General features: G+C 36.0%; 1 protein-coding gene across 2 annotated transcripts in view; it reads left to right on the top strand.

Moving 5' to 3' along the window:
- The window catches only part of LOC107671348 (connector enhancer of kinase suppressor of ras 2-like), a 106,030-nt gene that overhangs the window by 33,528 nt on the left and 58,987 nt on the right, over positions 1–13,515 (top strand). For both annotated transcript variants that reach the window (XM_016464245.1, XM_016464244.1), the window contains exons 5-7: positions 6,829–6,870; positions 9,279–9,398; positions 12,066–12,125. In XM_016464245.1, coding sequence (XP_016319731.1) covers positions 6,829–6,870; positions 9,279–9,398; positions 12,066–12,125 — 222 coding nt within the window. The remainder of the gene's footprint in view (positions 1–6,828; positions 6,871–9,278; positions 9,399–12,065; positions 12,126–13,515) is intronic.

A 13,515-nucleotide genomic window follows, 5' to 3' on the forward strand; every position in this document is an offset into this window, starting at 1 on the left:
AAAAAAAAAAATATATATATATATATATATATATATATGGGCGACATTTGACTGTTGAGTCAGGGGGGGCAAGAAAAAAATGTATACAGTATAAGTAAATAAGTACAGTATATAAATGAAATAAATAAATAAAAACAAACATTTTTTTTTTTGGATGTAAGCGTCAAAACAATGCCCTACCTACGGTGGCCGAGAAGTGCAAAACAAATCACAATTCTGAAAACGAGTTTAAAATTGAGTTGTTGAACATAAAAGAAGATATTTTGAAGAATGCTGGTTATCAAACAGTTGATGTTCCCCATCGACTTCAATAGTATTTCTTTCCCTACTATGGAAGTCAATGGGGACCAAATTACAAACGCAAATGCAAGTCTAAAAAACAAAATAATTCAGAAAGCACAACAACAATTCAGAAAACATTATAACAAATCAGAAAACACAGACAAATTCGAAAACAAAATAACAAGTCAGAAAACACAACGACAAATCCGAAAACAAATGAACAAGTCAGAAAACAACGACAAATCAGACAACCGGAAGAGGTAAGTATAGTTTGAGACAGCGCCATTGGTTTGGGATTACTCACCGCTGACTGGACGAGACATCTGTCAATCAACGTATACAGGAAGTACCAGCCGAAGAACAGCAGAGTCGTGGTAGAAAGTTCTGAGATGGTATTAAAGTAGCTCAGTTTAAATGTATTGTATGAATTGCCCTTACTATGGAATAAAAAATAAGGGGTGTCTATTTGCATTTAGTTAAAAGTAGCTGCGAATCATCAGCTCCAGTGGTGCAGATGGATAAGCGCATGTCATTGGCTTTTTGACGCGATCGACCCGGGTTCGATCCCGTCTTTTTCCGAACTTTTTTTTCCTCCCTTTTCAAATCTCGTATTAGCAATGGATTCTATTTACACTAAGTGAAAATAGCAGTATTTTTTTCCCTACTATGGAAGTCAATGGGGACCAACAACAGTTTGGTACTTCAAAATTCTTCAAAATATCTTCTTTTGTATTCAACATTAGAAATAAAATGATATAGGCTTGGAACGACATGAGGGTGAGTAAATGATGACAAAATTGTCATTTTTTCATTCCTTTAAATGTTGTATTAAATGTTGTTTTTTAATCTTTTTTGCCAAATATGATGGTGAGTGATTAAAAATGTAAAATACAAAGGCAGCTATATATTTTCATGTATAAAAAAATTAATTAGTGTAAGTTTCTGTTTCCAAAATTCAATTTTTATTATTGTTAAAAATAGGTAAATTAGTTAAATTATCTGGAAAATATTTACTTTTTTTTTATCAAGATTAACACTTAGATACAGCTTTTTTACACAGCTTTTAGCAGTTTTCCCCTTAATATTAAAATCTAATGTATTCTATTCTACTGTCATTAGAATAAAAATTATTTTGTCATTAATCAAATAGTTTCTTAACAGTCTCTTACTGTAAAATTTGAATTTGTGATTGTGAATGCAATTTTATATAAATACACTACTGTTAAAAAGTTTGGGCATTTTTTTTAATTTATAAATAAAAATAAAAATGTTATATTTTTTTATATCTTATGCTCACCAAGGCTGCATTTATTTAATAAAAAATGATAAAACAGTAATATTGTGAAATATTAATTTATTACAATTTACAATAACTGTTTTGTCAATTTAATACATTTTATAAATTTTTTATTTATTCATGTGATGGCAAATCTGAATTTTTAGCAGCCATTACTCAGTCGTCACATTATACTTCAGAAAAAAAAATCTTACAGACTCAAAACTATTAAATCTCCTAATCTAAGTAACAGTTTTGTTCAGCTGACAAGACAACAGTGTTCTTGGCCTTTATATTGACACCAGTGTCAATATAAAATAAATTTCTGTTGCATATTTTTATGACGAAAAAAATTACTGAGTGCACGTTTGAGATATTAATATGAAATGTTATTTAAACCTCTCTCACACACATCTGCTCTTCCCATATTCTTTCACATTTTAAAAAGTCTTTAGAATGTTTGGAAGGTTTTAGAATGCACTCTGAGGATGTCAAGGACTACATCTCATTTGCTACTGAGGCAGTGTGCATTGTGGGTAATGTAGTCTTGTAGAGCAGAGCAGGAAAGGAAACACAATCAGTGTGAAATAACCATGTCAGACAAAAGAGAAATATGAGAAAGGAGAAGGATTCAAGGCCCCTGCAGTGATGTGCGTGTGTGTTAGCGTGTGTGTTTGTGTACCCAGCAGATTATTTCTGGTAGGGTCAGAAGATCATGGCCAGCAAGAGCAGCATTAAATGGATGAGTCTGTCAAAGCCAGCTCAGCCTGAGCGCTGCACACAATCTCTCTCTTAATCCTGGACAGATTACAGCGTTGAAGCCAGAGATCTGGGTCTAATCTTAACTAATGCAACTAGTATTGAGCGCTCAGGACCAGCAGGGGCCCTTTCTCCAAATCGGTCCCTGAGAGATTAGGTCAAAATGGAACAGATTCCTCTCTCTCCTATTTGGCAGGTGTGTTTTTAGCTGGATTCTACCTGATCCAAGCCGGTAATTAACTGATCCAAGATAATCCAAACTGGTTTAGCTGACCAGATGGACCACCAGCTGGTTGGGACCTGACTGAGTTGGTAGACAATCTTGTACCAGCCTAGCATGTTCCAAAAACCTGCTTGACCATCTGATTTCTCCGCCAGGGCACTTGACTAAGATGGTCGCTGGTATTCTATCAATGGCCACAAACATCTAAACAAAAGCTTCGATGTCCACAGTTCCCATTACTATACTATTGCATTGTAACTTACATAGACTGTATGGATGAGCGCCGCCTGCTGGCATCACTGTGATAGTGATGTATCTCTATCTTTAGTTTGGGTGTGTTTGTCTCTCTCATTGTCTGGCTCTGTGTGGTGTTTACTTATAATTTAAAGTAATATTGCATCCAAAAATGAAAATTTCTCATTAATTTGCTCCTCATGTTGTTCCAAACGTACTTTCTTTTGTGAAACACAGCTGTTCTCAATTAAGTCAAAGTGAACAAGGTCTGTGGCTGCTCCAAGCTGCAAAATAATGACAAAAAAAAAAACACCATAGAAGTGTCCATATGACTTGTGCACATATATTCCTAGTGTCCAAAGCAATACTAAAGGTTTGTGTTAAACAGACCAAAATTTTAAAGGGATAGTTCACCCAAAAATGAAAAACCGAAAATTACTCACCGTCATGTTTTTCCAAACCAGTAAAACCTTTGATTATCTTGGGAACACAAATTAAGATACAGTATTTTTGATGAAATCTGAGAGCTTTCTGACCCCGCATAGACAGCAATGCAACTACCAAGTTTAAGGCCCAGAAACGTAGTAAGGACATCGTTAAAATAGTCCATGTGACATCAGTAGTTCAACCGTAATGTTATGAAGTTACGAGAATCTCTTCCATGTCAGTCTTTGACGCATGTTCACGAGAGTACCACAACTTTCTGGGTCTTATAATTTATAATAATAATGAATAATTTATGCATTTAGCAGACGCTTTTATCCAAAGGGACTTGCAGTGCATTCAGGCTATACATTTTTTACCAGTATGTCTTGAATGGGTCAGTTCCATTGCTTTCTATGCAGGGTCAGAAAGCTCTTGAATTTCATAAAAAATAGCGTAATTTGTGTTCAGAAGATAAACTAAGGTGTGTGCCGTTCATACGGGACACGTACTGGCCAGGAGTTTTATATTGCCTAAAACATCCAAAGTAGTTTGACCAATAACATGCAGGTATTGTATATAATCGACCAATCGTGGCGCGTGAGAAGGTGAGATCTACAGAGAACGATCAAAGCGATGCAAATAAGCGCACGTGTTTGTTTGTTCGTTCGTTCGACTTGAAGCGTCTCTGCGCACCGATCATTGAATGACACCAAAGTACCTCGAGAGCGATTCGAAAGCATAAGGAACCATCTGATCTGCTCTCTATAGCTCTCGTGAATGTCATACAATGATCAATCTGCACAGTGCAAACAGCCAAAACCTGGATATTTTAGGCAATATAGAAATCCTGACAAGGACGCGTCCCGTAAAAATGGCCCTTATGGTCACCCTATTTTTGGGTGAACTATCTCTTTAATATTTTTCATCCACAGAGCTCTCTTTGGAACGTTTTGCAATGTTTGATTTGTGAATAAATGGTTCTTTTGAGTCGGATCTTTTAAATGAATAATTTAATCCAATTTACAGAGACAATCCAAATAATTTGTTCATAAATCACACTAATCTGGATCTTGAGTTCAGTTTACTAACTACAGCATAAGAACCAATATAAAAACAATGTGATGAGCCAGTACGAGCCATTAAATAACTACTGTAAATAACCGTTATCTAACTTTTGACATTGTGTTAATTGTGTTTTGTACATCAAAATATGTTGATGTGATGTGATTTTGGTATACTATTTTTATGCATGTATGTATGTATGTATTTATTTATTTATTTTCAATCATATTTCTGTGCAGTTTTAGCAATACAAACATTAAATTTAAAATACACTAGTTCCTACATTTAAAAAAATGTTTTTGAAAAACTCGCCAAGGCTGCATTTATTTGATCAACAATACAGTTAAACAGTAATATTGTGAAGTGTTATTACATTTTAAAGCAACTATATAGAACCATTTTTATGATCATTTTATTTTGATTTTAAAGCTCGACAGCTCCAGTCCCTTGTCCATTTTCTTCAAAAACTCTTTTTGTGTAAAAGAATAAAGTCATTTGGATTTGGAACAACGTGAGGGTGAATAAATCGTTGGCAGAATTTCATTTTTTGTGTGATCTTTAAACACCATACTGTGGCATGTGAATGCATGTGTCTTATGTGCGCCTCCAGTCATACATGCACGCACACACACACACACATTGGCACACTGGCGTCCTGCGTGATGATCCATGGCTTGAGTGACAACACTGGAGAATAGGTACAGAGATGCTCAGGGGTGCTCAGAAGGGAACTGAATCAATGCGGTTTCATTTGCTGGGAACACTCTTTTCTTTCGCTCTCTCTCAAGGCTTTGGCTGTGCGAGTGTCTCAGGTGTGAGGGCTGGTTATTACTTTATTGTGATGAAAGAGAAGAGGTGCAGGTGAGAGCACCAAAGACGATGACAGAAAATAAGCCCTCTCGGTAAGATGCTGCAGAAACGGAGACATATAGTTTCAACGACCAAAGAAAAAGAGAATCATGTCCTCCTACTGGGCATTGTTAGGTTTGGGGGTCAGTGATGGATACAGGAAGCAGAGTGGGTGTTGCCATGGTGATGGCTGATGGCCAGAGATCAGTTTCTTCAGTACATCTTCTTTAATATTTCATAAATGCTCAATTTATCTGTATACATGAAACAAGGGTTTATGATCTTGTTTGTCTGTCCTTGGAACAAATGTCCTCACAATGTCATTTCTTTGAATGATAAAGCTATTTGCTCCATGAATAGAAAGCTATACCATATTCTTTGGTTGATGTATATGATGCATTGGCCATTTATGAAATAATACAGGACTGTTAAGAATATTAAATGACTTACTTGGCACCCACAAGAAAAAACCTGCTTCACAACAGCACTACATTATGCCTTATTCAGTAAAAATGTCAAATGTCACTTCCATTATAATCAACTACTAAACTGCTGCACATTGCAACATTGCATTGCAGGATTTTATTGATTTAATTGCTCCGTATCAATTACATAATTGATTATGACTTTTATTTATTTATTTAAAATATTGTGTTTTGCACACACACACACACACACACACACACACATATATATATATATATATATATATATATGTGTGTTTATATTTATAATATATTCATTATATTTATATGCAATTGTAGCAGTAACATTACGTACATTTACAGTAGCAGTAGCAGTAATATTCTTAAATATTTTTACTATTTAAAAGAACTTGTTTTCTATTTTAAAATGTCATTTATTTATTTGATGGCAAAGTTGAATTTTCAATAGCCATTACTCCAGTCTTCAGTGTCACATGATCCTTCAGAAATCATTCTAATATGCTGATTTGCCGCTCAATAAGTATTTCTTATCAACAATGTTGAAAATAGTTGTGCTCCTTAATATTTTGTGCAAAACGCAATGAATTATAATAGAAATGTCTAAAGAACATCATTAATTTGAAATAGAAATCATCTAAAATAATTCTGTATCATTATTCTAAAATACCCAATTCGGAGTAGTTTTTTATATAAATGGATATATTTTCATTGGAAATAAACATTTTGTTTAAAATTTACAATTGTTTTACTGCCCAACGAATTTCCAATGGAGACACTTCCAGCGTCAGATTACAGTAGTTAATAATAATCAATGTACTTGATAAAATTGATGTTTATGACCAATGGACACGCAAATAACTGCAGAAGTTTCCTTCACGTTTTTCCGCTTGTATATATCTTATTGTATATGACACCTGCACAAACACAGTCACACTGCAGGTTTGCTATTTCTCCATGAACTTTCACAGCAGTCCCGGCTCCCAGCGGGAACCTCAGGAGCTCCTTGAACTGTCTCCATCAGAGCCTGAATGTTAAATTGAGCCCGGGGCTCTCCTCTGTTCAACCTTCCTATATTAGATCAGCATCTGAGAGAGAAAAAGAGAGAGAGACATTTCTGAACACAGTGACCCAGCTGTTTGGTAGATTATCCCATCTGCAGAGATACTTTGCTCAGTAAATGTTTTCTCAAGCGCTCTGTGTGGGTGAGTGTGTACGTGAGAGGCCTAAACTATTTAAAATGGCAGTAATATCTTACTCTTTCCTCTTCGCAGGACTGCACCGTCTATGAAACCGAAAATAAGATCCTCCATGTGGTAAGTGTTTCTCTTCTGGTTTACTCTGCAATATGAGGCTGATAATGAGCTCTAATGTTTCTCCTGTGAGCTCTGCCCTTATTTCTTCATTTACAGGAAGTACCGTGAGGATGCTCGTACACGTACTCTCTCTCTGCCTGTTATTTCTGTGTGTTAGACAAAATTTCAACTCCTGACTGATTTTATGACCACACAGTGATGTGAATGGACACTGTAAATGTTCATTTTCAATTAACCATTTACCAAACAGATTCTTTTGAGTCATCATTCAGTAGTGCCTGCATTTTTGGCCCCAAAGAATCTTCCTTGATCTTTTTTGCAGTAAAAATACATCTATTTTTAGATTGCACTATATCACAGTTAGTTGTAAATTAAGGCTTCAGTTATTGTAAGTACTGTTCATCTAATAGTTTTATAATATAATATAATATAATATAATATCATATAATATATAATATACCTCTTTACAACCAACTTATTATATTATATTATATACAACCAACTCCCTGCCAATTAATACATAAACTTTTCCAAACCAAATAATTAATAAAATGTAAATTCCTGATGACTAATTTTATAACCACACAGTGATGTGAATAGATGCTTTAAATGTTTGATTTATTTGAGTCAGCATTTTAGGCCCCAAATAATCTTCCTTGACCTTTTTTATAGTGAAATAGACCTTTACATTGTTGATACATTCTGTGTTGTACATTTATGAGTCTGAGTTTGGTGCTTTTAAACTAGTAGTTTTTTTCAAGATAAGAACCATTTAAGGCCTGATTATATATTATTATATTATATTGTTTCCACGTATTATTTAAAGTATAACTCTCAAACAGACTTCTAGTTGAGGGACTTCTTTTTGAATAATAATTTAAAATACATGATTCAAATGAATGCATCTACATTTTGATCACAACTTTTTATTTATTTATTTATTTTGCAGTGATCTCAGCCTTTGAATACAACATTGAAGTCAATTTTAATAGTTGCTTTTATTTCATGTAAAAGACATGATTCCTCATCTCAGTGTTTTTTTACATTTTTTTTACAGTTCTCCGGTAACCATTTTGTGAACATGTATTTTACTAGTCAAGCCCTGAGGTGAAGTTCCCTTTGCAGTCACAGGAGAGCCACAGCTAGGCTCTTTGTGAGATTCCCGTCTCATACACACTAGCACACAGCAGTGTGTGTGGCAGGTCCTGTTGTCGCCACAGACTGCTGGGCTGGGCACAGCTGTCATTCTCACTGAGACCCACAGCTATAAATACCTACACATTGCGCCTGCTAGCAGCAGATTTCATTCCCCAGCACTACCCCACCTCAGCTACTGACTGTAGGAGGAGAAACAAACACACCAATGACACCAGATGAAAGCAGAAGCAGAGAGAGAGAGATGAAACCATAAAACAGAGTGAAGTGCTACAGAACCCTAAAAAGCAAATACAAATCGCAATATAATTGCAGTCATACTAGGCAGAGAAATCCAGGTGCATGTTTTGCAAATCCAGTAGCAAAGTGAAAAATGGCAAGCATGACAATAGTGTTGCTGCTGTACATAGATATAGCTATGTGGTAATGTTTTCTAGGTACAGACAGACGGACGGACGGACGGACGGACGGACAGAGACAGACAGATAGATAGATAGGTGTTTTGTGTTGTGATTAGATAGATACTGTATATTTCCTTCCAATTATGTATTGTAGTTTTTTTAACACTGTTTGCTTCTTGCTTACTATATTTGAAAAGTTTCTTGAATGTCTCAGCAGTTTTGTAATTTACTTTACAGTCATGCCAGTAAAAAGCTTGTTGAGAGAAAAGTGGAGAGCAGAGGAATAGTGCAGTGGTTAACAGGAAATGAAACGACATCGATTCCCACCTCCTTCACCTTGAGTGAACTCCACCAATATCCCAGACATGTGAAATCTGATCATAATCGCTGAGAGTTTGATATAACGCTGTTGAGATAATGAATGAAAAGGGGTGAGAGTACAGGGAAGACTGATAAACACATGGGGAAGAGAAAAAAGATATGACTTGAAAAAATGAACTCTTCTAAAGCAGGATGAAACTCAACTTCCTGACAATTAATACAGCACATTTTCCAAAACAAATTATCACCATACCTGACCAACCCATAGCTTTAGTCCTAGTCTTTTTAGGCATAACAAAGTCCTTCCCAATGGAAATGGCTTCAGAACTGCACCTGTTTATTAAAACTGTGCCCTACAAAAGCGGAGTATTGACTTCAGCTAAAGATGCATTCTGTGGTCACGGGACATTAAACCTAAATTTGATCATATCTACTATGCTGAGTTAAATCTAATAAATGTTCGCCCAGTGTAGCATATCTGTGCAGAAAATAATTGATATGCTTTCTCCCTCTTTTTTTCTCTCTCTCAAGTGTAAGACATTGTCTGGGGTATGTGACCACATCATCTCACTGTCGTCAGACCCCCTGGTCTCCCAGTCGGCACATCTGGAGGTGGTTCAACTGGCTAATATTAAACCTACAGAGGGTCTGGTAAGATCACACACAATTATATTGTGCTACAGATGATTGTGAACTAAAAAATCTAGTGTAACTATATCTGCCCGATTGTAAAAATAAATGAGTTCTGATAATTAGTATCTGATAATTTATTAATATATTAAATGCTATTAATTATTTAATATAAGATATATAACTACAAGTAACTAATGTACAGTATAATCTGCCATTCAAAAGGTTGGTCTTAGTAAGATTTATTATAAATAAATTCATATTTTTATTAAGCAAGCATGCATCAAATTGATCAGAAGTAACAGTTAAGACGTATAATTTTCCAAAGATTTCGATTTCAAATAAATGTTTTTTTTTTAGAACTTTCTAGTGCTATGAATTATGTTTTCAACAAATCAACATATTAGAATAAATCAACATATTAGAATAATTTCTGAAGGACCATGTGACACTGAAGCCAGGAGTAATGGCTCCTGAAAATTCAGCTTGCCATAAAAAAAAAAAAAAATATATATGTTATTTTGTTTTCAGAATTGTGATTTGTTTTGCACTTCTCGGCCACCGTACCTACCGTATTGCAACGCATCAAAGCAGTCAATCCAACACAGTCAAGAATAACTTAAAGCGGTTGCCACCATTTAGTAAACTGTGGACTACAAAGTGGCCTTTCATTTTTAACCAGAAATGTGCATGCTGCTTTTCTGATGTTCACTGAAGTTTTCCGTGTCTTTTTCCCGTGTCACTTGAAATGTTTCCATTTTGAATCGTTGTTACCAAAGGCGAGACACGTGAGGAAAAAATAAACGATCAGTTGTGAGACTATATTCTGTCATAAATCGCATACCATTCATTGCTGAACGTTCTACCGTCCCTTACTGGAAATGAAATGAAATTACGGGTTGATATGTCCCGATCTCAATAAAGTTTACACACGCTTTTGGTCCGTGAATTAGATCTCGCTCGGGACGTGCGCTGTCTGTGGAGGTTTAGCCAGGACAGGTTCCAGAGTTAAATGAACATATGTTCCTGTGGCTCAGTGGTAGAACATTGTGTTAGCAGCGCAAAAGGTTGTGGGTTCGATTCCCAGGGGCCACACTTACTGGTAAAAAATGTATAGCCTGAATGCATTGGATAAAAGCGTCTGCTAAATGCATAAATCATTATTATTATATGTTCCGTCCATTGCCAATCTCTGCTATTTCGAAAGTGAATCCCGCATAAATATGCAGATGTCATTCCCGAAACTTTGCAGGGTGTAGCCTATGTGTCCGAAAACGAAAGTTTCATACAAATTCTGAATGGATTATACCCTAGAAAATGCGCAAAGCGCCCTCCCTTTATCACTAAAAAGCATCACTCATCTTCGTTCATCGCGATCTTACAAAGTTCCGTTATAATCAATGAAGCTCTCTAAACTGCACAATGAATCTCTTATTTACATCGCGTCTGCACTTAAAGGCCCTTTCACACGGGACGTGGCAAGCGGTGGAATCGCCGCGCGGCTGCCGCTTTCTCTTGTAGTGAAAGCGTTTTGTGCAGTTGAGGCGGTGGTCGCGTTGCGGTCTCGGAGAGGACGTTGCCATAGTTACAATTGTCAACATAACCTTTGCATTTACTAAAAACTAAATAAAACATAACGGAAATTTGTGTTTGTGTCATTCTGTCATTAATTGTTGTCATTATTTACCTTTTTTTCGTTTGGCACAAGTGAAGTTGTTGAAGCATTATTACCTGTGAGGTCATGATTCAAGTAAAAATTTGAATGAAATATAATTTTAAAGGAAAATTGAGAAGATTAATTGAGCCTAAACAATGCATCCCAGGCGCAGGGCTTTGCTGGAAATGCAAAAAAAAAATCGTATTGATGTGGTCATGGTTGTTAGTAATCTGTTCACTAATTGGTTGAAACTGCCCGCGTTTTGCCGCTTTCCGCATGTCTCCCATTGAGAATGAACTAGACACTCGTGACTGCCGCGTACCTTACCGTGTGAAAGGTCATGAGATGATTCGCGAGTGTGCAAAACTGCACTTAAAAACTGCGGCGCTTTCAGCGGTGAGTGAATTCTGACAAAACGTTTCAGATTGGCCATTGCGTTTAAGAAATCAACAGATATGTCTGTGATTGGTTATATTGCTCAACGCTGCAAAAACACGTTGAGGGTATTTAGCCCTTGGGATTACATGAATAACAATTCGAGGGGGCAATTGCCCCTTTATTTGCATAACTTTAATAATATATATAATTAAAATATGTATTAATGCATCCTTGGTGAGCATATGAGATCTTGAGAAAACTTATGCATATGAAAAATCTTAATAACCCCAAACTTTTGAATGAATATGTAATGGTAACCTTTTGTTAGCAGTGAAGCTTGACTGTATCTTAACTAATTATTGTAACTTATGAGCAGCTTGTATATCTTGCCAAACAGTTTCAATGTAACTTCCTCAACATTGATCTTTGTCCTAATGAGCAAATGTGTGTGTGTGTGTGTGTGTGTGTGTGTGTGTGTGTGCATGCTTGTGTTCAAAAATCTCTTTTATTAAAAGTAATTTCACATCTCTATATACACATGAATAGACTAAAAGCATTTGAAGTGTTCTTCTGCATGAGACAGAAAGAGGAAGAGATGAGGAGATGATTCATTATAGTCTATTAATTTCATCCTGTGTCTTTTATATTTTAAGGGAATGTACATCAAATCCACATATGATGGGCTTCACGTTATCACAGGAACCACAGAGGGGGTAAGAGCCAGTTGGTGTTAATGTGTGAGCTCTAATTCGTGTGTCTTTTATAATGTCCTGCATGCTGCAGATAAAAGTAATGAATCTCAGCAATTGATTGTACGGCTGTTACGGCACACGCTCAAATTAAAGAGCTGGAGAGAGAGAAAGAGAGCGCTATACAGACAGGAGTGCTCTAAATAAAGATCCACTGATCATGTGACTGAAAGCTCTTAGTTTTTGTTGTAGCTCTAATAGTGGGCAGAAATCACACGCTATACTGCAATATGCAGTACCCATAGAAAAGAAGCACCACAATATGTATTTCATATGTCATATTTCAGCTGCATATCCTAGACCACACTGAGATTAAATGAATAACAATTTGAGATGTCTTCTGTTTCTCAGACAGATTATTTTTTTTTTATCATGTCTCCACTTGTTTTAAAAGAGATCTAGATGCCAAAGTAAGCAGATGCAGAAGTCTGAGATTTTAACATAATCTTAATTTGCATCATATTCTTGCCAGACCAAATCATCTGAGCTATGCTATCCCCATTATTTTTGTATCTCTGCTCAATGCTTATTGGGTTTTTTTGTAAGCTGTAAGTTAACCATGATATCATAAATATGATCAAGTCACATGATTAGAATAGACTGTTTTTTTGATGCAATTCCCGTAGCTCAAGTGGTAGAGCATGGCGCTAGCAATGTAACCACATGGGTTTAATTCCTAGGGAATGCATAAACTGATCAAATGTACACTACCAGTCAATGATTTGAGATAATTCATATATTTTAATGATTTTGAAATGTCCATACTGTCTCTGACTTAACTACTGAATAGAAGTAGTAATTCTTTAAAAAAATACTTAAAAATCTTACTTACCCCAGACTTTTAAAGGGTCATATGATGTTGCTAAAAAGAACATTATTTTGTGCAATGAAATGTTTTTATGCGGTTTAAGGTTCAAAAAACACATTATTTTCCACATACTGTACATTATTGTTTCTCCTCTATGCCCCGCCTTTCTGAAACGCGTAGATTTTTACAAAGCTCATCGGTCTGAAAAGCAAGGTGTGCTCTGATTGGCCAGCTATCCAGTGCATTGTGATTGGCCGAATACCTCAAGCGTGTGACGGAAATGTTACGCCCCTTACCATACTGTGATGCCTTGTCCCGGCCGGAGCGACGAGACAAAAACATTAAAACCCATTATAAATGAGGCATTTGTTGCATCCAGTGGGGACATAATTATGGATTATAATAACTTATACTGTCTTTTTACGCGTTGCATTGCATCGCGCCACTTAAACATAAAACCATGTCTGCATTTGTGATCGGAGAAATGACAAACAACAAGTGCTACTCTACTGCCCAAAACTCGCGTTTGAATCATCAGTGGCAAAT

Source organism: Sinocyclocheilus anshuiensis, unplaced genomic scaffold, assembly GCF_001515605.1.
Source record: "Sinocyclocheilus anshuiensis isolate Anshui unplaced genomic scaffold, SAMN03320099.WGS_v1.1 scaffold1568, whole genome shotgun sequence".
NCBI lineage: Eukaryota > Metazoa > Chordata > Actinopteri > Cypriniformes > Cyprinidae > Sinocyclocheilus > Sinocyclocheilus anshuiensis.